This window comes from Bacillus rossius, chromosome 2, assembly GCF_032445375.1.
Source record: "Bacillus rossius redtenbacheri isolate Brsri chromosome 2, Brsri_v3, whole genome shotgun sequence".
Taxonomy (NCBI): domain Eukaryota; kingdom Metazoa; phylum Arthropoda; class Insecta; order Phasmatodea; family Bacillidae; genus Bacillus; species Bacillus rossius.
In genome coordinates, this window is record NC_086331.1 from 122,609,620 (window position 1) to 122,637,152 (window position 27,533).

The following is a 27,533-nucleotide window of genomic DNA, read 5'->3' on the forward strand; positions in this document are numbered from 1 at the left end:
AGTAAATGTGCAAAGTCTAGTTCTTATTATTATTGTGCTATTTAGAAGTTCATGCTTGAAAGGAAAAATTTAACTGCAGACGGTGTTCGTAGTTACAAAAAATTGATGCAAGAAAGACTAAAAATAATTTCATAAATATTTTTTTAAATATTGTTTTTACAGAGGAACAGCACATATTTCTTACAGTTCGTTTAATAGACATAATTCAATTTTCAGATGTACTTGCGATACCACGTACATACTAGATTTAATAATCTTTGAAAAAAAACTTGTTCTTGGGTAGGTAAATATAATAATAATTAATTCACAAACAATCATTATTATTGATCAATATTTCAAAAAAAAATGTTTTAACAAATATTATTTTTATAACATGTTTCACAATATTAACGATATAGTAGTAAGAAACAAAGACAATTATGTTTTAAACGTACCGCATTAGAAAATATTTACAATTAAATAGTACAATTATTACAGTTTTTGACATTGAATCATATAGGCCTACTACATAGCAAGGTTGTTCCAATTTTATAGAGATCTTATTTTTACACAACATTATTTAGCTTGAACTTCTGTTGGTAAAGATGTAATGACTGCCAATGATTCCGAACACTGTACATTTTTAAAGCCACACACCCGACTTCACTGCAATCACCAATCTGCCAAAAAAAAAAATTTCAAAATAAACCTCTATTAGACTTCTGTTACACATAAGCTGTAAGAAATATTGGAGAGTGTTGCACACTTATGTTTATTTATGGTGTTTACGTTACATGGTTTTGCATAAAGGCTTAAGGAGACGAACCTCCAGGACTAAAGTGGACACCGAAACACTTGATACCGACTCGGTGCTCATAAAAGTGAGCCAATTCTGGGAGCTAGGATCGAACCCACGTGGTTCAAACGGCGGTTCACACTCAAGACAACTGTTTGTGTGGTGAGGTGATCAGTCAAAAGATATTACAATTTTAAGTTACGGTATGACATTATTTATGAGCATCAGACTAACTAATAGCAATTTATTTTGGAGCAAACTGTGATCTTGCTGGTTGCCCATTGCCATAAACAAATATATTTATTTGTTTGTTTGTGGCAAAATAAATAGCCATATATATAATAACTATGCTTCTTTGGCAATGGCATCGCTCTCAGTTCTGCACAAATACAAGACCATGATGTCAACACTCGCACGAACCTGAGTCCGGAGAAGAGGGGTCGGGCACCACCATGCTTTGGCGCAAGGCGCGTGGCGTGCTCTTGTGGTCACCCGGTGCCGTCGCGAGAGACGATGTGATGCTCGGCAGACGGATATCCAGGTGAGATCCGTTCTCTGTGATTATCTGCCAGGCGAAACATCGATATAGAAATTGACGCCACATCAAAACGAACATGCACCTCCTTCGTTAATAATTTTTTTTTTCCTGTAACATTGTTCCCACAACTCCCATGAACCACAAAGACTTATTATGTGGTTTAGGATACATACGTGATAAATAATTCAAAGAATGACGTGAAATCAAAATGAACTTTTCCTACTGTTCATTCAGAAATTAATTGGATTTAAAGCCTACTGTTAGACTTTTTTGTTTTTAAAATAAATAATCGCCGAAGTCCTATCAATGTAAGTATAGATACGAACATATAAACTAAAAAGAACTATACATTAATTTTTTTCAAGTCATAAAAATGTAACAGTGTTTTGAAAAGTACTTAGGAGAAATTTTGAAAACTGTAGGAAGGTAGTTTTTGTGGAATAAATAATGGTATAAAAGGAAAACTTTAGAAAATAATTTTATAATTCAATCAGTACCAACTATAAAAATACTCTCCATGTGCTACAGTCCTTTTATAAAAAGCTTTGCGAATAAAATTGTACACATACGTCACATGTGCATAATTTGGCGTTATTTTGCTCCATAGTGATACCTTTTTCAAGGTAACTGATAAATATTAATAAGTACACACCTATTTAAAATCAACACAAAAAATATAAGCAAATGTAGTTGGTTTCACATTGCATTACTGGTCCAAAATAACTGCATGGAACGGTTGATACTAGAAACAAGAGTGTGCCGAAAAGCAGATTGAAAAATTCATGTATTTACGAAATTGAAAATCATTTAATAAGTTCTAAGTGGGAGTCGTGATCTGAAGTGGCATATAAAAGGGGCTCCTGCTGTTGTTGCGGTGCGGGGATTGTTAATTGGGTTTCAGCCATATTGGACTGTGACGTCACGACGGTCATCTTGGATAACCTTTACCTTGATCTTTGACTTTAAACTTCAAATTTGCGGACATTTGCGGAAAAATACTCAAAATTTGTCGAAAATTCTCCCAAATTTCCAGTTTTTTAGAAATTAATTCCGCCAAACACCCTAAAAAATTCTGAGAAATAAAAACTTCATTACACAGCACTTTCTTTGCCCCCGTTTGCCCCCACTTCAAGGTTTCAGAAGGGGGGGCGGGCAAAATACCCTTCCCCCCCCCCCCTGTTGTTGCGCCCCTGTGTGAACGTAACACAACCAACCATCCAGACTTCTGGAAGCTAGTGCGCAGTGCTTCCCACGGAGCGTCACGGCGCTACGATTGCGCGTCACTCAGCCACTCTAGTGGCGCCTAATGCGAGTGAAACTCCCATTTTCGCGCAACGGTTCGCACCTAGGAATAACGTTGTAAGGCTGCGATTCCGGACACATGCTACTTAACAAAAATGGCATGTTTTGGCTTTTCTTACCACCCATTAAATTTATGCGAACATTCTGTATAGTTGAACACGACTTTCTTTAAACTAGTTAAAGGTAAAGTTAATTTAATGTCATAATTATAATAAAACATGTATATTTACTGCAGACAGTAAGTGAATGAAAGGAATGAACACGATCCGTAAGTGTGGTTTCACATGAAGAGAAATCTTCTTAGCTTACCTTTTTGTTCATTGCGTACAATTTAATTGTGATGTCTCTGGCAATAAGTGTTGTAAGAACTGTTGCTATGTATGTCTCTTTCACAAACATATATTCCAAAGAAGATCGCTGCCATGACAGATAGCGACAAGAAGTTGCCGCTATTATAGAGACCTGAAAAAAAAATCTGGTTTGAGTTACAGCGTGTTTGTATTTAGCAGTAAACTACGAGTAAATAGTTATTTGATAACACGGAAAGTGTTTGGATTTCAAGTTTTTTTTAATATTTTGTTATTATAATTACTTCTGTAAAAACCAGTAATTTCTTAAACTCATAATTTTTCGAATGTTAGATGTTTGAAAAATGTTTGTTTTTCGGACACCTATATTAACCTATAACTTAAAGATATTAGTGAAAAACGCTGTTCCTAATTTCTAACTAAACTCTATGGAGAGATGTGGCACAGTAGTAAAATACAAGACTTGAAATTCAGAGGAACCAAGTTCGAATTATCAACAGTACGCTACATTATCTTTAACTGCTGCTGACGCGCCCATCCATAAAGACTTGTTTTGGTATTGTAAACAGTGAAATTTCCTTAGGTTTAGCACTAAAGAATTGATGGCCGTCTACTACTTTACATAACAGATAAAACGTATGCACTGTAATTTTTTAAAACTTCTACAAGGATAGTCCTTGAGAACTCTGTTTCCAATGATATCACTTGTAAAATTACAAATGGTACAAAGCTATGCAAGGCATAAAATTATTTTACAAAGCTCTGCCTTGCAGTTTTACAAGTTGATACCATTGGTAACTGAGTTTCCAAGAATTTTCCTCGTAAAAAGTATACAATCAATTTTTACAGTGTGCTGTGAAGCACAAATAAAAAAACAATGTTTGGTACAATTAAAAAATAAAAACATTTAACTACTAAATGTTCTATATTTACAAAAAAATAACAAAAAAATACACATTTACTACGTACTTCAATTACAGTACCTTGAATTTATCTTCAGTAGTAGCTCGACTCGATTCAAATTCTGGTGAATCTAAAAACTCACATGGAATGATTGGGTGCAAAAACTGATGGTCAGACATCACATTTACCTACAGATAATAACATATAAGTGTTAAAAGGCACTCAAGCCAATTTTTTTATATCTAAACACTTATTTTCATAAACAAAAGGGTATTTTTTTTCTATTTTTATAAAATATTTTAAGGCACTATAAATACCTACAATCTAAAAGGGATCTACAGCTAAATTCTGTGCCCTAGTAAAATATAGAAGATAACTGGGCAAGTTACATTCACTACTATTCCATTACAAAATGTAATAAATTCTTTAAAAAATACAAAATTCTTAGTGGTTTTCTTCATTTCCCTTTGAGAGCGAGTACATAAGAAATGGTAACTTTACTATTAGTTCAAACAAAAAGCAGAAAATTACTTTTCATAGTATTAATTTTGCTAAACTGTTGGTTAGAGAGTACCGGGTTTAGTCTTAGACCTTTGATTAAACTACTTTTTCAAAAGTATTAAGCCACTAACGCAAAAAATCCTTACTTTGCAAATTTCACGATGTTGTTCGCTGGGATATTTTTTTTTTCTAGATAATATTTTACTTTTTGTATCAAGTCTGGATGCTACTGAAATTTGTGGGCTTAATGTTTTCAGTCCTACCTATAAAGACAGGTACGACATGCCATATAAAAATTTACACTAGGAACTTACATGAAGACTTTACCAACATTTTCCGTCAATAGAATTTGTCTTTAGTACCAATCCAATTAAAACTGCCTCTAGGACTCAGAACTGTATAATGACACATTTAAAAGGACTTTTTTTTAATAAATGGTATTTTCAAATAACAATTTTTAATAAGAGTAAAAAAAATTTCAAATATATATTATTCAGAATTGATTATAAACGTAAGAGACAACTCTAAGGGATCGCCTGGCTGTGTGTTTTGTATGAGTGAAGTAAGGTTACATTTTAGCTCACATTTTCTCTTGACAACGTGACTTAAACACGCATCACTGACGGGAGTGGATTTTATAATTGAAATTAAAGTGGTTACCACTTCCCTTTCATTAAAATGTGTGTTTAATTGTAGTTCAAATTATGTGTTTTTCATAAAATTTGATTTTCCAAAATTTAATATAAAAGGCAAACAATTACACCTAAAAATATATATATTTTTTTTAACAAATATAAAATATAAACACAGATGAGCAGCACCATATTACATTGACATTCGGACGTGAATCTAAAATAAGACTGTGCTCGGTGCTTTACAGGTAAATGACAATGGGTTCTACTTGGTTAATTCTGCATTTCGTGGAAAGTTGAATGACTGCTACTATTTGAATATCTTATGTGAGACAAACAATCTGAGTTTTCTGGTGATTTTGAGAAAAATATAAATTAGATTAAGAACAAGACTACGTGGGAATGTATTTGGCTAGATGCTGACTTCAGTGAACAGTCTGCAGCTGAGAATTAGCCATGTTTCTGTGAAGTATAATTTATGGCTGGATTGTACTTGTGTTAAACCTGAGCCACTTCAATACCCGACTAACAAAAGAGCATTCAAGACAGTGAATACTGATACTTATCTATCGCACGACGTATAATAATCTGTAAATTGTGGTGTTAAAAAAAGGTTTTCGCGAAGAGAAAGCACACCAGGGAAAATGTAGCGGTTGGACATTTAGCCACGTGGACCGATTGCAACTGAGAACAAGCAGACTTAGCTCAATAAATACATATTTCCAAAGAGCTATTTTTACTTGTATTAGAATAGAATTTATGTAATAAGTAAAATTATAAAAAATGTTTCTTTTATTTCACATAAAATTGAACCTTATATGTTTGTGGGGTAATGTTAAATTGAGGTAGTATTTTATTAAGTATTTTAAAGCTAAATTTACCTTTTATTTAATCTACCAAGGATAGAATCAATGACAGTAATCGATCGAATCAATCAATGTATTAATATCTTGTTTTTATGAGCTTTGGAATTTATTTTCGAAATTTCATATTAATAATGACAGATTATCAATATGGCAGCCGATATGGTGTATGATACGACAGCTGACATACTGGTGATTGACACTATGCTCTATATCAGCTAAAAAAAAATAAACCAAGATTGTGGTAGCACACTCTAGCATACGAAAACAAGGTGGCGGAACCAAGATGGCTGTCGTGACGTCACAGCGACGAAAGTAATATATTTCTTGGTCAAAGTGATGGAGGTCGTTCTGACAGGACATCAATGAGGGGAGGCCTGTCACCAATAATTCTTTAAGACTGACCTCGGCAGGAATCGAACCCAGTAAGTCTGAAATATGCCGTAAGTGATTATTTTATTCAATATTTTCTAAAGAAATGAAACAATTTCTTATATTATCTTTAGTTTCTATTTATATATTATTAACTTGATCTCATCGGATACGAACTGGGTACTGCTGTTTATTGAATAAATAAATATTTTTGTATTATTTTTTTGGAATTATTGGGTTAAAATTTAAAGACTATTCAAGTTGATGGTCAAGGTCAAGTTCACGACCTAAGATCGAGCCTGCTTAAGGATACAACCTTATCTTAAGGAAATGTTTCCCTCTATGAGGAAAACGGCCCGTCCGGATTTTTTAGAGAAAAAGAATGAGAAAGGTTTTTTCTCATTTGTCAGTGTGTTAGTGTCAGTAGTAATTACATTTTTTGAATACGTGTTAAAAGTAAAATATTTTTCTATTTTACTAAATCCCCTCCAACCCTCTCTCCCCCCCCTCCCCTCAAATCCTGTATCCGCCACTGGAATTGAATGAGTATTACTACAAATCATGGCTCGTTTTAAAACTACAAAAAAAAAAGCCTCACAGTTATTGCATGATTAAAAAAAATATTTTTAACTAAGCTCAGTTGATTTAATATAGTTTAACTAAAATTTGTTTATGATGTTAAATTCTCATCAAGGAAACTTACTTTTCCAGACAGAAGCAGCCCTAAGCGGTCAGTACTTGTTACATCCTGCATGGCATAGGCCTCCCCGGCATGAAGAGACATAATCTGTGCAAACTCAGGGCTCACCATCCTCTTGAACTGGAGGCGGGAAACCTAATGAACATTTGAAACACTGTGTAGAGATTTAGTACGTATAAAAATTTGACACAGCTTACAGTTTTAAACCAACAATAAACCTGGTACAAATTTGGTTTTCTAAGAGTCGGTGGCTTTTACAATTACTGCCAAGGTAAGCCTGTAATATATGTGACACATTGCAGCCTTGCTTTAAATGAAATATTGTTAATCACATGAGTTTAAAGGGAAATAAACTATTTCCCAGTAGCCCTTCTTATGCATTGAAAATGTTTTGTAAGATCATTTACTTACTTAAATGATTATATATAAGATGATATTTTGTCGTGAACTTACATAAACATAATAATATTTATCTAAAAATTTTCAACATCTGTTATAAAGATAATTTGAAAGCTTTTCTAATGAATTGACTTTCAATCCATTGACGGGTATCTTCGAATAATGCCGGAGAAAGTAGCTACCATATCAATATTTTTTTTTCTAAATAAATGATATAAAACATCAAACAAGACATGTTTACGGATAGCCTTAAAGTGTCCGATTGCAAAACATTGCATTCAAGTATGGTCTAAGCATTGATTGTTTACGAATCTGGCTGCTTTGTTTTAGCTTTCGGGTCGAAGGAAAAATCAAGTAACGGAACTCCCTACCGCTGCGAAAGATATTATAGTTAATATGTACATAACCAGGGCGACGAGTATTGGCCGTGGGCAGAGGTGGATCCTGGAAGGAGGGGCAGAGGTGGATCCTGGAAGGAGGGGCAGAGGTGGATCCTGGAAGGAGGGGCAGAGGTGGATCCTGGAAGGAGGGGCAGAGGTGGATCCTGGAAGGAGGGGCAGAGGGTTTGGGGGGCTGAAACCCCCCCCCCCCCTCCTTTCTTGCTCTATGATCACAAATTACACTGGATAAGATGAATGTTACTAGGGAAAATTAGGGGAAAACATTCGTTACAGATCATGAACCGCAGTGTGTGGCGGGGTGTACGAGACCAAATAATGCTCTCATATTTCATACATCCAATTCACAAAAACGCAAGTAATTTGCATTATGAATTTTGTTTATTGCAGTAACGTTAACTGTAAATTGCATTCTTAAAAAATATTCAGTTTCCAATTTTAAATTTAAGAAAATATATTATCTTTAAAAGTAACACTATATTTCACGATCTAATGTGGACAATCATATAAAATAAATAAGTACATTAAATTAAAAACTGTATATCCTAATGTTTTTTTATTTATTGCCTCTTGTCTTAATTTAATTATATCAAAAGCACATAGACATTTAATAATAGTGTCTTAAATGAACAGATTTCACTTACCTTAAAAGGATAAAAAAGGGTCTGGTAGGCTTCCTCCAGTTCTGGATCAAATTTTACTGGTCTCATTTGGTAAATTATGTAAACCAATTGTCCCATGTTGAGGAACATAAAAGTAAAATTCCACGAAAACACATCTGGAGCACATATAATATTCCAAGCCCAAAATGAGAATAGCATGAATCCTAGACAGCAGAAAAAAACATTAGTTTTCATTTTTGAGAAATGATAAAACTTATGGTTTAACATCAATCTCCAAAAAATTGTATTAATAAGAAATCCAGTGTTCATGACACCAATAAAATTATTTGGTAGAGCAAAAATATTGTTTTTGTTACAGATGCAGTTTGTTCGTAACTGCACCCGAAATACGAGGGTAAGTTTGGAAAACTAACCTCCGTTCGGTGATCAACTACACACGCACGTAGTTACAGAGCCACATAAATTTTATTTTATAGCCTACACTTGAAAAATAACAACTACACTTTACTTTTCGACATATACACACTGAGACACGCGTCATACCGTTTAGCAAGTTTCGAAACAATTGGCCGCCTGGGGACAACACTCCTCGTCGAAGCGGTGCGACGCTGGCCATTTTCCACGCGCCTGAAGAGGTGGCAATCACTCGGTGACTTCTATCTTTATCCATCGCACTGCCCCCAGCAGCACGTGGGTTCGAGTCCCTCCCACGATTCCGCCAAAGAAACAAATTCTAACAACACCTTAGAAGTAACCCAGTATCATCCTTTCCACAGACATCCACACCAGGGGCGTAGCCAGGGGGGAGGGGGGGGGGATAAGGGGTTCAAAACCCCCCCCCCCCCTTAGCACCAAATCTTTAATTAATTTCTTATTCATCACTCAAACAAATTTCATATTAAAATTAATAAAAATTTTACCATTACAATATTTAAATTTAAGAACCTAAAACTGCTAAAATAGCACTATTTTACACCTTAAAATCCAAATTTTCCCGGGGGAGGACCCCCGGGCCCCCCGCTTTAATACGGGGGGGGGGGGGGCCATGCTTCTTAACACCCCCCATACACAAATCCTGGCTACGCCACTGATCCACACATAACCAAGAGGTAGTAGGCGGCACTCCGCGGCCTGGAACTATTCGCGGGCCCTTGGCTCGATGCTGGGTTCTGGCACACGGACCACGAGGCCCGCAAATAGCTGTGATGACAACACAGTTTGTGTCGCAGTGTTGTCTGACTAAGCAAACAGGCTGAGCAACTCGGTGCCAACTCTGAGCTATAGGGAGAGTAAAACATCCTAGTGGAACGGACGCTAAAGTTTATAGGTGCTCCAGTGTTGTGCCGTCGAGCAATATCGTGAACCCACAAGATACCGGGAGTCGGCATGCCACGACAGTAGTATATCATAGATCCTTCTGGTCCAGGCTTCAGGCCGTAGAGCGTGAATTGAGTCAATGACCGACCGCCATCTTGGATTCGGATGTCAAAGTTTCCCGTTTTTCATCCAATATGAATAAAAAATACCGTAAAATGACACAATTTCCCCAGTTTTAGAGAATAAACCCTGTACTCAGGGTACAAAATTTCCATTTTGATCCCCCAAAAATGTCAGTGGCTTGAAATACTCATAAAGTGGCTAAAATTCCTTAAAAAAATAATTAAACATTACTTCAACCTTAAACTCAGTCCCTGAAATATGATACCTCGAGTCAAATATTATTTATTGATTACATTTTACATAAAAACTAAAAACCATAACTAAAAAAAATATTAAACTAAATTTAGTAAAGGTATTTCTTACTTCACGTACTTCGAAGTCCCAAAATTGTTAAGGAGTTTCTAACATTGCCACCCAAAAGTGTCAGATTTGTTACAGAGATACCCTAAAAGCTAAATTGAATAAACATTATGAAAATAATGAGCATCTGTTTAAAAAAGTGCTAAATTATTAGTTTTATATTGTGTGTTAACTGTTAAGATTTTTTGTTTGAGAATATTTAATTGTTATCAAAAGAAATATATAGGTTTTGGATAATAAATATATTTTATATAAATTAAATTACGGTTGTAAATAAATATGATATAACTTTTTACGGTCCTATTTATTTTAGGTAACACTGTTCATAATGATATTTTGTGAAAATGTATCTATAGAAGTAGTATAGGAATGGGGCTGCGGGCGCACGGGTTCTGGGTGTGGTGCCGGTGCCGGTGTCCGCCATATTGGATTGTGACGTCACGGCGGCCATCTTGGATGGTTGTGACCTTGACCTTTGACCTTGACCTTGAATTTGATCCTCAAAATGTGTCAAAATCCGCCAAAATTGGGCAAAATTTGCCCAAAATTCCTCAAAATTCGCCAAAATTTCCATTTCTGTGAAAAAAAATTCCGCCAAAAAATCTCAAAAAATTCCACAATTCAAAAATTCCCGTTTTCGAGAGAAAAATTCCCGTTTCGAGGGAAAATTTCCCGTTTTTAGTCCTTAAAAATCCCAGCGGCTAGAAATGTCCATATGTAGGCTTAAGCATCCATGTCTACAGCCTACGATAAGCCTCTGACGTCATCATGGATTATGACGTCAGCGTTGCAATTTCCGTTACGGCCGCCATCTTTAACTTTTTTATTTATTATCCGATTTTAATGAAATTTTTTTAAAAATTAATAAAAAATTTACTTAATAAAATTTTAATAAAATACTTATAAAAAACAAACATTTACGACACGGAGTTCGAAGTCCTCGGTTCGAACCCGACGAGTGCAAAAAAAATTAAAAATGGCGACCGATCCTTCCCCCGTGGTGGGTGCTAGCAGACTGACTCCCACCACTTTTTTTCAAAGCATATATATCGTCACCTAGTATGACGTCATGTCCGCCATCTTGTCTTCGATGCTGGAAGCCATCATCACTGTATCGTCGGCTAGAGTGCGCCGATGACATGTTAGTTTAATTCGTATCCGCTAGAGTGCAGTAATCATTTATTACTGTGACACCCGCCATCTTGTCATTTGGCCGCCATCTTGAAAATCCGTAATTATTTAGCTAGAAATTCGGGAAAAGTTCCAAAATTCATTAAATAAATCACTCATTAATTTACATATTGATTCGATCGATTCCTGTCCTCGGTTCGATACCCGATCGATGCAAATAATCTTAATTTTTATGTAAAAATACCTAAAAAATGACAGGTTCGAAAATAAAAACACTGCAAGTTCTTTTACAAACATAATATTTATTACATAATTTCTATTTTACTACAGGATCACCTGCGAAGGTTAGCAATCTTATAATCATTTAGGTCCGCATAGGCGTGAAATGACTAATTCTTAGCTCCAATCGGTTTATACAAGACAGAGTCCAGCCAGATCCTTTACAGACATAGTCCTCCTCTTCTTGACAGAGTTTCCGGATACCTTGTTTAACAGTTTGCTCGATATCGTTAGAACTGTAAATTACTGCAGCCGATGTCTTGAATGCACACTTCTTCACTTTGTCATCGAACGGATAAGGCTTTCCATATATACAGTCCAACCACAAGTTATATTTCAAAGGTCCGTTTGTTGCTACGTCATCAGTAAGCTGATTGATTATGTCCTGTCTGATATCATCAAGAAAATTACAAATGTCCTTTGACTCACTTAACGTACTTGGATAATAGTAGTCTTTCAATGTTCCACGAAATGCAGACTGCGCCAAGTAGAAGCCATTATCGTTCACTTGTAATGCTCCGATCACAGTCTTATGTTTATTTTCATGTTCAGATGCCACAGCAATCGGTTGCTGCACATCAGTTTTTTTACTTGTACGCTCACGAGTCACCAATCTAAACTCAGGAGTCGTAATTGCTGCAGGTAGTTCAGCAGTAGGCGCACGGACTTCACCTTTACAGTTTATCGAATGTTGGCGCAAATTATCAATTCGAGTAAACCATTTATGACACTCGTCACAGCGAAACTTCATGCGAGAAGGACTCTTCGTACATTTACTCCTCTCATGTCTCCGTACATCATGTTTAAATGCAAACTTCAAATCGCAGTAGCCACAAGGATGCCTAGTTGAAGACAAACCCGAACCAGATGTCGCTGTTACTGCAACTGAATCATTTCCAGGCATACTCTTATGCACATCAATGCATCGTTGTTGTATAGAAACCTTTACTTTCTGCCGCACTGCAGGTCCTTTACATGTCTCCAAGTGATGCTTCAAATTAGCATTTCTTGTAAATTGCTTGCGACACTTAATACAACCAAACATTTTAAGATAAGGGTTCTTGGCACATTCTCTCTTCTCGTGTCGACGAGCATTGCTGATGTTTGAGAAAATCTTGTCACAGTAACGACATCGATGTTCGTTAGTTGACGATTCGCCATCCATTGAAGTCTCCATCGAGGGCGAAACAGCGTTCGTCGAGGTTTCCTGTACAGTCAGCACTACCGGCATTAAAGTCTCTTCTGCTGGTGGTATCACATCTGTTGAAATCCCCTCCAATGTCGACGTCATCGTTACCAGCGGGATCTGCTCCTTCTCCGTCGTAGCTGTCGATAAGGTTCCCGTAGTCGATGGTACAACCTCCGAGTTCAACGTTAAAGACGGTAAAGATGCCATCGAGTTCGCAAGAACAGGTAATTACGCGATTTATGCACCAGATTAAACAATCTAGGTGATCCTTACACCGCCGTCGTCAGAAACAAACTGAGCGTCCTGCTGTCTAGGACTCGCTTATATACATGCACCGGATGGAATAATACGCTAGTCAAATCAAGAACAATTTATTATAATACTAGAGTCAAAACAACATTAAAAAAATAGAAGCACCATCAAAAAAAAAGGAAGCACATTTGGAAGCGCCGACAACGAAAAGGCAGCACATTTGGAAGCACCGACAACGAAAAAGGCAGCACCATCATCGAAAAGACCGCACATTTGTCATTGGCTCCAATATTCATTGGCTCCAATATTCATTGGTTCCATCAGTCTATTGATTCTATCAGTCTAGTACCTCCAACAGTCATTGACACCAACGGCCTTTTTCTTCATCAGCTCCAATGATATTTGGCTAGAATGCTACGAGTCTAAGAGACCATGAGGCTACAATTCTACGAGTGTACAAGACTCCTCCAACTACCTTCAAGTGTATAAAGCTCCAAATGCTCCAACAGCTCCAACACGCAATGTACGCGCAATACATGTAATTTACACACAATAAATGTAATGATTACACAGTACACACACACAGGAAACGGAACGTACACACAGTACACAAAGGAAACGGAACGTACACACAGTACACACAGGAAACGGAACGTACACACAGTACACACAGGAAACGGAACGTACACACAGTACACACAGGAAACGGAACGTACACACAGTACACACAGGAAACGGAACGTACACACAGTACACACAGGAAACGGAACGTACACACAGTACACACACAGGGAACGGAACGTACACACAGTACACACAGGAAACGGAACGTACACACAGTACACACAGGGAACGGAACGTACACACAGTACACACAGGAAACGGAACGTACACACAGTACACACAGGAAACGGAACGTACACACAGTACACACAGGAAACGGAACGAACACGTAATATTCACGCAATTGACACACAGTACACGCAGAGTACACGCAATTTACGCAAAGTACACCCAATGTACGCAATGTACGCAATATATATGTAATGTACACACAATGACTACGCTTCGTTCGCGCAGGACAAGCATTTAATGAAAACGAAGCACGTTTGGACGGAAATTCTATAAAACGAAAGCTCATTTAACGAAAAGGAGGCGCATTCTCTCGTTCATTCAACTTGGTAGGATACGATTTTCAATGATAAGTTAGGATATAATCTCTCCATCAGTCTATGAATCCAACAGTTTATATTTCCATTAGCCATCGACTCCAATAGTCATTGACTCCAACAGTCATTGGCTCCAACAGTCATTGCCTCCAACAGTCATTGTCTCCAACGACCTTTTGGTTCATCAGCTCCAATGATATTTGGTTAGAATGCTACGACTCTAAGAGACTATGAGACTACAATTCTACGAGTGTACAAGACTCCTCCAACTACCTTCAAGCGTACAAAGCTCCAACTACTTCAGCAGCATTATGTTATAATAGTACAAGGCTACTTGACTACGAAGCTACAAGTCTACATGGCTCCAATTGCGGCATCTGTCTTCGTCTGAATTTTCTCTTTGACTCCAACTCCGCCCGCCAGCATCTCTTCGATCTGCACCTCTATTATGTTATAATAGTACAAGGCTACTTGACTACGAAGCTACAAGTCTACATGGCTCCAATTGCGGCATCTGTCTTCGTCTGAATTTTCTCTTTGACTCCAACTCCGCCCGCCAGCATCTCTTCGATCTGCACCTCTATTATGTTATAATAGTACAAGGCTACTTGACTACGAAGCTACAAGTCTACATGGCTCCAATTACGGCATCTGTCTTCGGCTGAATTTTCTCTTTGGCTCCAACTGCTACAGCAGCATTATGTTATAATAGTACAAGGCTACTTGACTACGAAGCTACACATCTACAAGGCTCCAATTATCACATCTGTCTTCGTCAGCATTTTCTCTTTTGCTCCCACTGCTCCAACAGCATTATGTTATATGATTCCATGGATACTTTGTTACGTAGCTACAGGTCTACGAGGTTCCAATGCATCATGTTTACGAAGCTTCCAGAACACAGGGTTACGAGACTGCGAGGCTACAGGACTACGAAGCTTCCAGGACACGAGGCTACATGGCTACGAGACTACATGACTCTAACTGATTACAATAGCACCACTCAGTGGTGAGAGTTAGGTTATCTCATGCAAAAGTACTTTATGCATGTAGTTCTGCTTTTCAACAACAGATGTCGCCACATGTTGCTTGCAGGTAAATAATATCTAGTTCTTTTATGCGGGATGCGGGATGCTCACTAACGATCGCAAAAGAAGGATGGCTTCGCTAGACTCCAAGGAAAAGGAAGTTCGTCTTGCATGTTGGTGCTCCACAGATGTCTCATGGCGTAATATTAATTTGACTGAGTAATGATATTTGTCAATTCCACCTGATAAAAATATTGCAAGTTTTGATTTAGTAGCAGAAATTATCGAATTAAATGTAACTCCAATTAAAATGACATGTCTCAATAGACAAAAAAAAAATCCATGCAGAGAGTGGTTCCTCATAATAGTCAGAAACACTTGAAGAAACCACGGGAATGATTGCAAGAACACGGGAAAAACCATCAAATTATTGACATTAATAATCAGGAGCACACGGAGAAAACCATCATAATATTGGCAAGAATAATCAGGAGCACACGGAGAAAACCATCATAATATTGACCAGATTAATCAGAAGTACTCGGAGAAAACCACCACATGTTTTCCTTGATATCATAAAATTACAGGAAAAAAATATTTAAAAATAAAAATAAATTAATAAAAAAATAAAAAAATTGCATAAATTTCTGGCTTGTACAAGAACTCTATCTTTGCTCAACAATGATAAGTTTACAAGCTAGCAGAAACTGTTTATGCAATTTTTTTATTTTTTTATTAATTTATTTTTATTTTTAAATATTTTTTTCCTGTAATTTTATGATATCAAGGAAAACATGTGGTGGTTTTCTCCGAGTACTTCTGATTAATCTGGTCAATATTATGATGGTTTTCTCCGTGTGCTCCTGATTATTCTTGCCAATATTATGATGGTTTTCTCCGTGTGCTCCTGATTATTAATGTCAATAATTTGATGGTTTTTCCCGTGTTCTTGCAATCATTCCTGTGGTTTCTTCAAGTGTTTCTGACTATTATGAGGAACCACTCTCTGCATGGATTTTTTTTTTTTGTCTATTGAGACATGTCATTTTAATTGGAGTTACATTTAATTCGATAATTTCTGCTACTAAATCAAAACTTGCAATATTTTTATCAGGTGGAATTGACAAATATCATTACTCAGTCAAATTAATATTACGCCATGAGACATCTGTGGAGCACCAACATGCAAGACGAACTTCCTTTTCCTTGGAGTCTAGCGAAGCCATCCTTCTTTTGCGATCGTTAGTGAGCATCCCGCATCCCGCATAAAAGAACTAGATATTATTTACCTGCAAGCAACATGTGGCGACATCTGTTGTTGAAAAGCAGAACTACATGCATAAAGTACTTTTGCATGAGATAACCTAACTCTCACCACTGAGTGGTGCTATTGTAATCAGTTAGAGTCATGTAGTCTCGTAGCCATGTAGCCTCGTGTCCTGGAAGCTTCGTAGTCCTGTAGCCTCGCAGTCTCGTAACCCTGTGTTCTGGAAGCTTCGTAAACATGATGCATTGGAACCTCGTAGACCTGTAGCTACGTAACAAAGTATCCATGGAATCATATAACATAATGCTGTTGGAGCAGTGGGAGCAAAAGAGAAAATGCTGACGAAGACAGATGTGATAATTGGAGCCTTGTAGATGTGTAGCTTCGTAGTCAAGTAGCCTTGTACTATTATAACATAATGCTGCTGTAGCAGTTGGAGCCAAAGAGAAAATTCAGCCGAAGACAGATGCCGTAATTGGAGCCATGTAGACTTGTAGCTTCGTAGTCAAGTAGCCTTGTACTATTATAACATAATAGAGGTGCAGATCGAAGAGATGCTGGCGGGCGGAGTTGGAGTCAAAGAGAAAATTCAGACGAAGACAGATGCCGCAATTGGAGCCATGTAGACTTGTAGCTTCGTAGTCAAGTAGCCTTGTACTATTATAACATAATAGAGGTGCAGATCGAAGAGATGCTGGCGGGCGGAGTTGGAGTCAAAGAGAAAATTCAGACGAAGACAGATGCCGCAATTGGAGCCATGTAGACTTGTAGCTTCGTAGTCAAGTAGCCTTGTACTATTATAACATAATGCTGCTGAAGTAGTTGGAGCTTTGTACGCTTGAAGGTAGTTGGAGGAGTCTTGTACACTCGTAGAATTGTAGTCTCATAGTCTCTTAGAGTCGTAGCATTCTAACCAAATATCATTGGAGCTGATGAACCAAAAGGTCGTTGGAGACAATGACTGTTGGAGGCAATGACTGTTGGAGCCAATGACTGTTGGAGTCAATGACTATTGGAGTCGATGGCTAATGGAAATATAAACTGTTGGATTCATAGACTGATGGAGAGATTATATCCTAACTTATCATTGAAAATCGTATCCTACCAAGTTGAATGAACGAGAGAATGCGCCTCCTTTTCGTTAAATGAGCTTTCGTTTTATAGAATTTCCGTCCAAACGTGCTTCGTTTTCATTAAATGCTTGTCCTGCGCGAACGAAGCGTAGTCATTGTGTGTACATTACATATATATTGCGTACATTGCGTACATTGGGTGTACTTTGCGTAAATTGCGTGTACTCTGCGTGTACTGTGTGTCAATTGCGTGAATATTACGTGTTCGTTCCGTTTCCTGTGTGTACTGTGTGTACGTTCCGTTTCCTGTGTGTACTGTGTGTACGTTCCGTTTCCTGTGTGTACTGTGTGTACGTTCCGTTCCCTGTGTGTACTGTGTGTACGTTCCGTTTCCTGTGTGTACTGTGTGTACGTTCCGTTCCCTGTGTGTGTACTGTGTGTACGTTCCGTTTCCTGTGTGTACTGTGTGTACGTTCCGTTTCCTGTGTGTACTGTGTGTACGTTCCGTTTCCTGTGTGTACTGTGTGTACGTTCCGTTTCCTGTGTGTACTGTGTGTACGTTCCGTTTCCTGTGTGTACTGTGTGTACGTTCCGTTTCCTGTGTGTACTGTGTGTACGTTCCGTTTCCTGTGTGTGTGTACTGTGTAATCATTACATTTATTGTGTGTAAATTACATGTATTGCGCGTACATTGCGTGTTGGAGCTGTTGGAGCATTTGGAGCTTTATACACTTGAAGGTAGTTGGAGGAGTCTTGTACACTCGTAGAATTGTAGCCTCATGGTCTCTTAGACTCGTAGCATTCTAGCCAAATATCATTGGAGCTGATGAAGAAAAAGGCCGTTGGTGTCAATGACTGTTGGAGTCACTAGACTGATAGAATCAATAGACTGATGGAACCAATGAATATTGGAGCCAATGAATATTGGAGCCAATGACAAATGTGCGGTCTTTTCGATGATGGTGCTGCCTTTTTCGTTGTCGGTGCTTCCAAATGTGCTGCCTTTTCGTTGTCGGCGCTTCCAAGTGTGCTTCCTTTTTTTTTGATGGTGCTTCTATTTTTTTAATGTTGTTTTGACTCTAGTATTATAATAAATTGTTCTTGATTTGACTAGCGTATTATTCCATCCGGTGCATGTATATAAGCGAGTCCTAGACAGCAGGACGCTCAGTTTGTTTCTGACGACGGCGGTGTAAGGATCACCTAGATTGTTTAATCTGGTGCATAAATCGCGTAATTACCTGTTCTTGCGAACTCGATGGCATCTTTACCGTCTTTAACGTTGAACTCGGAGGTTGTACCATCGACTACGGGAACCTTATCGACAGCTACGACGGAGAAGGAGCAGATCCCGCTGGTAACGATGACGTCGACATTGGAGGGGATTTCAACAGATGTGATACCACCAGCAGAAGAGACTTTAATGCCGGTAGTGCTGACTGTACAGGAAACCTCGACGAACGCTGTTTCGCCCTCGATGGAGACTTCAATGGATGGCGAATCGTCAACTAACGAACATCGATGTCGTTACTGTGACAAGATTTTCTCAAACATCAGCAATGCTCGTCGACACGAGAAGAGAGAATGTGCCAAGAACCCTTATCTTAAAATGTTTGGTTGTATTAAGTGTCGCAAGCAATTTACAAGAAATGCTAATTTGAAGCATCACTTGGAGACATGTAAAGGACCTGCAGTGCGGCAGAAAGTAAAGGTTTCTATACAACAACGATGCATTGATGTGCATAAGAGTATGCCTGGAAATGATTCAGTTGCAGTAACAGCGACATCTGGTTCGGGTTTGTCTTCAACTAGGCATCCTTGTGGCTACTGCGATTTGAAGTTTGCATTTAAACATGATGTACGGAGACATGAGAGGAGTAAATGTACGAAGAGTCCTTCTCGCATGAAGTTTCGCTGTGACGAGTGTCATAAATGGTTTACTCGAATTGATAATTTGCGCCAACATTCGATAAACTGTAAAGGTGAAGTCCGTGCGCCTACTGCTGAACTACCTGCAGCAATTACGACTCCTGAGTTTAGATTGGTGACTCGTGAGCGTACAAGTAAAAAAACTGATGTGCAGCAACCGATTGCTGTGGCATCTGAACATGAAAATAAACATAAGACTGTGATCGGAGCATTACAAGTGAACGATAATGGCTTCTACTTGGCGCAGTCTGCATTTCGTGGAACATTGAAAGACTACTATTATCCAAGTACGTTAAGTGAGTCAAAGGACATTTGTAATTTTCTTGATGATATCAGACAGGACATAATCAATCAGCTTACTGATGACGTAGCAACAAACGGACCTTTGAAATATAACTTGTGGTTGGACTGTATATATGGAAAGCCTTATCCGTTCGATGACAAAGTGAAGAAGTGTGCATTCAAGACATCGGCTGCAGTAATTTACAGTTCTAACGATATCGAGCAAACTGTTAAACAAGGTATCCGGAAACTCTGTCAAGAAGAGGAGGACTATGTCTGTAAAGGATCTGGCTGGACTCTGTCTTGTATAAACCGATTGGAGCTAAGAATTAGTCATTTCACGCCTATGCGGACCTAAATGATTATAAGATTGCTAACCTTCGCAGGTGATCCTGTAGTAAAATAGAAATTATGTAATAAATATTATGTTTGTAAAAGAACTTGCAGTGTTTTTATTTTCGAACCTGTCATTTTTTAGGTATTTTTACATAAAAATTAAGATTATTTGCATCGATCGGGTATCGAACCTAGGACAGGAATCGATCGAATCAATATGTAAATTAATGAGTGATTTATTTAATGAATTTTGGAACTTTTCCCGAATTTCTAGCTAAATAATTACGGATTTTCAAGATGGCGGCCAAATGACAAGATGGCGGGTGTCACAGTAATAAATGATTACTGCACTCTAGCGGATACGAATTAAACTAACATGTCATCGGCGCACTCTAGCCGACGATACAGTGATGATGGCTTCCAGCATCGAAGACAAGATGGCGGACATGACGTCATACTAGGTGACGATATATATGCTTTGAAAAAAAGTGGTGGGAGTCAGTCTGCTAGCACCCACCACGGGGGAAGGATCGGTCGCCATTTTTAATTTTTTTTGCACTCGTCGGGTTCGAACCGAGGACTTCGAACTCCGTGTCGTAAATGTTTGTTTTTTATAAGTATTTTATTAAAATTTTATTAAGTAAATTTTTTATTAATTTTTAAAAAAATTTCATTAAAATCGGATAATAAATAAAAAAGTTAAAGATGGCGGCCGTAACGGAAATTGCAACGGTGACGTCATAATCCATGATGACGTCAGAGGCTTATCGTAGGCTGTAGACATGGATGCTTAAGCCTACATATGGACATTTATAGCCGCTGGGATTTTTAAGGACTAAAAACGGGAAATTTTCCCTCGAAACGGGAATTTTTCTCTCGAAAACGGGAATTTTTGAATTGTGGAATTTTTTGAGATTTTTTGGCGGAATTTTTTTTCACAGAAATGGAAATTTTGGCGAATTTTGAGGAATTTTGGGCAAATTTTGCCCAATTTTGGCGGATTTTGACACATTTTGAGGATCAAATTCAAGGTCAAGGTCAAAGGTCAAGGTCACAACCATCCAAGATGGCCGCCGTGACGTCACAATCCAATATGGCGGACACCGGCACCGGCACCACACCCAGAACCCGTGCGCCCGCAGCCCCATTCCTATACTACTTATAGAAACTACCAGTATCTTAAAGTGAGAAGTTCGTAGTCTGTAAAAAAAAATCGATACGTACCTATAATGAGCGATGCGTGCATGAAAAGAATGCCCTGGGAGTTGTTTGGTGCAGCATATGATATGACAAAGAACGCGTTTGCCAACTGGAAGAGAATATGCTGTGGTTCGCGCCAGCTGTCGCACCATGGAAGAGTTCCTACATGAACCAACAGAAAAAATATCAAAACCAGGTTTTATTTCTTTTATATTATGGTTTCTGAACAATGATTACATAAACTTTGGAAAAAAAAAACAACGCTTTTGCAATTGTGGTACTAAAAAATTCACAATGAGTAATAAAATGTTACAAAATTAAAGAATATCGGTTCTGTTAGTGTTATGTGGAAAGTAAGGGATGGGTTTAATGCAGTTTTGTTTGCTACAAAATTAAGAGAAAGTTATTAGGTAATTGTTTTTCAAATGTTTACTTTTTATTGCAAAACCCTAGCTATGGTATTTCACAACTTTCTGGGTGAATCATTTATAAACATATTTAAAGATTACTACAAAGCATGGTTACCACCAAAGCATCATAAACAAAAGTGCAAGATTCACACCTAAAAATCAAACACTTCATCCACATTAACTGCTACAGTAGTAGTATATATTGATACCTCCGGAAACTGGGTTCAATATGGGGAACCGGAAGCCGACCGCCACCTTGGATTTTGACATCATGGAGCCATTTTGGATGACCTTGACCTTTGACTTTGACCTTAAAAATTTGCAAAAATCGCCAAAAATGATTCAAAATTCCTCAAAATTTGCTCAAAACTCGCCAAAGTTATGAAATATATAATTTTATTTAAATTTGTTAATTTAAATTTTTTAAATTTTTAATATTTTTTTTGTGGTTCATTGATATTGATTTAGGAAAATATGTGTTAATTTTCTCCGAGTGCTCCTAAATATTCCTGTGAATATATTGTTGGTTTTCTCTGTGTGCTCCTGAATATCTCTGTCAATATTTTGTTGGTTATCTCCATGTGCTCCAGGATATTTCTGACACGACTATTGTTGGTATTCCACCGTGCTCCTGATTATTACTGGCGAGACTTTTGCTGATATTCTTTGAGTGTTTCTGGTTATTCCAGGAAAAAAATCCTTGCATGAAATATTTTTTTCGTAATGAAATAAGCAATTTTATTCAGAGGTTCATTTACTTAGTGAATTCCTATTACCAAATCAGCAATTACAATATATTGCTTTAATTTGTGGAATTCAAACAAAAGAGATTCATTACCAGATGATTACTGTGTCTTAAAACAACTCACAAGCACTATCATGCAAGACGAACTTCCTACTCCTTGATGTCTAGCGAAGCCCTTCTTCTCTTGAGGACGTGAGTGAGCTTCCCGCATCCCGCATAAAAAAATAATAATATTTACTTCAACACAACACGTGGCGGCGACATCTCTAGGAAAGAATCGGAACTACTTGCGACATGTTTCTTGTATGAGATAAATCAACTCCAGCTGGTGAAAAATTAAAAAATAATCTATTTAAGTAATTGTTCCAATTTAAAACTCTCAGTTTGCATATGGCATTAGTCGCAGAAGCTAACATGTATCCTAGTTCATTGTCTGTAGCTGTATCAAAAGGACACCTCTGTAGATACTGTGGTAAGAAATTTATCCTGAAAAGGAATGCTAGATGTCACGAGAAGAATGATTGTGTTAAAAACCCGCTATGCAAAATGTTAAACTGTAATCGGTTTAGCAGGTTGTTTACACGAATTGATAGCTTAAAAAGACATGGACGAACTTGTAAAACCAAGCCGACTTACGAGATGGACGACATCGATAAAGCCACCACACTAACGAAGAGTGTGCTGTATGATAAAAATAATTTTCCTTGTCTTGAATGTGATTATATGTTCATAATTCTCCTGATCTCATCAAAGAACTTAAATTGAAGGATGATGATGGTTTAAAGAAGACTGAAACCAATGGACCTTAAAATGTGAGAATACATTCAAGTCCATCTCAAGTAGATTCTCCATACTTTGTAAAAATTATGGACACTTAAACAGGAAGCTTTTAGACGATGAAGAAGCTTCGATGACAACGATTTAGAATTCTTACAGTAATCCAGGTGAAGACGCTGACTTCTACGATTATGACGACAGTGACTCTGAAGCTGGTGACAAGACCAAGCACTGTGATGAAGCACCTAAAACTGACAATATCGAAAACTGTAATGAAGCCCTAAAACCAAAACGATGGCCTTAGCAACCTAATTGTCAAGGTCATGACCTAAGTTGCTTAGTGCGGCTTGCTTTTAGGACCCCTAAACCACATTATAGACATTTTAAGTTAATGTCATTTTTGAGGACTAGAACGGGAAATTTTCCCTCAATAAGGGAATTTTTCTCTCGAAATAGGAATTATTTTTGGAGATTTTAAAGCGGATTTTTCCCTATAAACGGGAAATTTTGGCGAATTGTGAGCACATTTTGAGGAATGTTGAGTCTTTTGGCAATTTTTGGCAAATTTTGAAGGTCAAGTTCAAGGGTCAAATTCATCCAAGATGCACGCCATGACGTCTGAATCCAAAATGGCGGTCGGCTTCCGGATCCTCACCCAGAACTTAGTTTCCGATACCAAAATATACTACTTTCTACACTTCACACTTAAAATTAGGCACAACACAGTTCAGTTCATGAGCGTACTCAGAAAAATATTGAGGAGGGGATTAAATGTGTTCTATCTTTTCTCAACATTAAATTAACTATATTCTGGTTTTATATATGAAATAACTTACATTAAATGCAATAATAAATCACAAAATGCAGCATATATGCAATTACAATTCACACGTGAAATTCATATACAATTAGGCCTAACACATGATATTTTTTAAACACAAATTTTCCACAATATGTCGCACACAAAGCAAACAAAATCAAATTCACTGATAAAACTATACTCAATACCTACTCCAATAACTAAAATAATGTTACGAACTAGAGCAAGGCCGGGACACGTGCAGGTGCAGAGCTGGCTGGCGACTGCCGCAACATGATATGCGCCGCGCGCGCCTGGAAGATAACAAGGATTGTCGCTTTCCCCCTCCTTCCCCCAACTCCCCGCGCGGCGCCCTGCCTTTGACACGTAACTGAAACCTGACAGCTGCGGAGTTACGCGAGCCGCCGACACGTGTTTCGAGAGATTTCTGCCGTCGGGTCGGCGCGGAATGACGCGACTGGCCCCCAGCCGCACTCGTGAGTTCCAGAAATGGCGGCTGATAGATAAAACGAGGACGGCGCCCTCGAGAGAGGAAGAGAGTCAGTGGAGTTCAGAGAGTTCAGGCGGGAGCCTTCCCGCAGCGGAGCTTCCGGGGCGATAGTGCCGCGGGTGCGGCAGAGTGGCGAAGTCCTTGGACGAAGGTTCCAGGGCAGGGAGTGAGTGAGTGAGTGAGTGAGTGAGTGAATGAGTGGAGTCAGGAGTTTTCCCGCGGCGAAGTTTCTGGGCGATAGTGCCGCGGGTGCAGCGGAGTCCCGAGCGAAGTTCCGAGCGAGGTGTCGAGTGGGATCTCGGCGAAGGGGAAGTGCGACGGCGGCGGCGGAGTGCGGCGACGGAGTCCTGCGACGGAGGACCACGAGGGGTGCTGCGGCGAGAGTTGCGCCAGAGGTGCGGCCCAGCGAGGCGTGTGGATTGTAAGAAACGAGTGACTGGAGGAAGCAACATTTTTTAAGTAAATTGATTAATTGGCATTTTTAGATTATTTGCTTGTAATGTAAATAGTGGCAATAAATAAAACTGTGTGTGAAAAAGTTATTTAATTGGGCTATCCTTTATGAACCCGCAGTAAATCTTAACAATATAATATAGTTCATATTATTTTTATTTGCTACTGTGTCGTTTTGGTTGGTTGTTTTTAATAGATTAAACTTGCATTCTATTCTTCTGAGTTAAGGTTTTTAATATGTCAGATATTTAAGAGGACCAAGCAGAATTGTATTTCTTGTTATTGCTTCGAATTTAAATTAATTGCAATGCGCATTCAAATCAAAAGGAAAATGTTTAAATTTTGCAGATATTTTTCTTATTGAAATTCAAATATTTATGTTCAAAATATTATAAATAAGACATGATAAATTTAAGCAAACAGATTTTGTTTCAATTGTGTTTTTACCTCAAGTACATACATATAAATACAGGCTATTTAGCAATGTGATATGTTTTTATTAAAAGCGAAAAAGTGTAATTTATTTTAGACTACGGAACTAGCAACTGTACTGATGAAATCATTCAAAAGGTTGTTTCAAGGCCACATCCAAAACAAACACGTGTGGTAATTAGAGAGATTTCCCTGCAAAATATATTCAAACGGAAAATTTTATCAGGACATGTCTATGATGACTCTTCATACTTTTTCTGATATGAGCGACAACAACTTTTTCAATGAACTTACTTAATATACTTTTAAGTATCGTATAAATGTCAGTTCCGAGACAGTGTTCTTAAGGTGTAGCAGATAGAGAGGGTTTGTCTTGGATTGTATGTTACGACTGTCTTCTTGGGTGATCTTGAGCTGGAACACTGGCCCTGAAATCTTACACCTTGTCTGAAATGTAGCTATCACCTTAGGTGAAATGTTACAACTCGATTGCATTTTTACCTAAAAATTAAATAAAATAAAACATATTTTATATTATATTTACAAAAAAACTTAAATCAAATCAGCTGTCCCCATATAGAACCCACCGAGGGAAATTAAATAAAAATATAATACAAAAACTTAAAAAATGTAACAAATCTGAGTCATCGTGTCAGAATACATCCTAATGTTTCATTACCTACATAAATAATGTTTTATTGAGATTGCGTTTTAATCAAGTATCTTAAATGTTTCTATAAATTAATTACACACAGAAGCAAGGATTTCACAAGCAAAAGTAACGACAAAAGAAAACTAAAGTTTAGATTATATCATAAACCAACCAACTTGTAGTAGAAACCATAATAATTAAGAAAATGACAGCCTACCTATGTGGGTATAGTTAGATACAATATCTTCATCCCATGAACCATTACTGGGTGAAACTTGAGTGATTCGGGGATCTTCACTTCGGCTCGACAGTCCTTCGCCATAGACCATCTACAATTCAAAAAAATATATATTTATATGAACATACATATGTTATTTTTAATTATGTAACACAGTTTTAACACATTAAAATACTAAAACACTTTGATTAAATTAATAAGTACGAAATAAAGATCACACGGATTCGACCAAGTAATTTTCCTATAATATTTAAATATGAAAAAAATTAAGGTGATTGGTACTGAGGCCTTACTTGAGGCGCTCGGGTTCGAAGTCAGAAATCGCAAATGGGTAAAAAGGGTAAATGCAGTGAAAAGTACAGCCCCTAAGCAGGAAAAGACGGCATGGAAAATAATTAAGTGCATCACTGCCTGTTTGCTATTTAATTTAACGGCTTGGTATTGGCTTGGTACATTAACTACAGGGCAACTGACACAAATTTGCAGATCGCGATCTAGCATTAAAAAAAATACATCTAATATAACCAATCATTAACAACTACCAATTACGCTTAATTTTACAAACATTTAAGAAAGCTTAGATTTTCCCTAACAACTCCGTTAAAAGTAATCATGGATAACGTAGTTGTCTATAAATGTTTTTTTTGACACATCCCCAATTCTCTTCGTCAAATCGGTCTCTAGTTGTGACGCTATAATCCGTACCTAACATCCCGCACCACAGCATAAAAAAAAACGTCCAAGTCTCACTTGCAGTAAATGTAGTTTTCTCGCGCGGCCCAACATAAAAAAGAAATAGAGTTTAGTTCACGGCGTTAAAGATTTCTGATGCTATTAAGGTCTGAGTTTGAGATCACTATAGTCGCTCTGCTTTTCGTTCCATTGAAAACTCAACCCGATGTCTGGTTGTTAATATCAAGTGCGTCGAGGCTTACTTTCAGTCCATGCAGCGTGCTGGATGACAGCCCCGGGCTGGGCACTGCTCGAAGCGTTGGTGAATGGAATACTGGCTTCCATTTTGCAGCAGTCCAACACGCTTGCTCCCGCAAGCCGAAGTGCACTCCACCAGCCGCTAGCCCCGTCTGCCCGCTAGCCAGCCGCAGTCGTTCACTCGTCCACGCCTCCCCATTACGTCACACCGCTCCGCGCGCGCCGTGGTGTTGGCTCGTGGAAACACAAACGCAGATCCGCTAATGTCCGTAATGTTCTTTTGTTTTTTACCATACTTCAAGGCGAGTTGGAGATAAGTGCCAAACTAACTATAATA

General features: G+C 37.9%; 1 protein-coding gene across 1 annotated transcript; it reads right to left on the minus strand.

Moving 5' to 3' along the window:
* Positions 1-439: 439 nt before the first annotated feature.
* On the minus strand, positions 440-27,245 carry LOC134529733 (popeye domain-containing protein 3-like). The gene is made up of 9 exons (XM_063364114.1): positions 27,202-27,245; positions 26,246-26,357; positions 21,274-21,411; positions 8,336-8,517; positions 6,898-7,029; positions 3,907-4,014; positions 2,925-3,077; positions 1,196-1,340; positions 440-659 (listed from the first exon to the last, which is right to left on the minus strand). The coding sequence occupies exons 2-9, from the start codon at positions 26,355-26,357 to the stop codon at positions 652-654; spliced, it is 978 nt and encodes a 325-aa protein (XP_063220184.1). The 5' UTR covers positions 27,202-27,245; the 3' UTR covers positions 440-651.
* Positions 27,246-27,533: the final 288 nt, after the last annotated feature.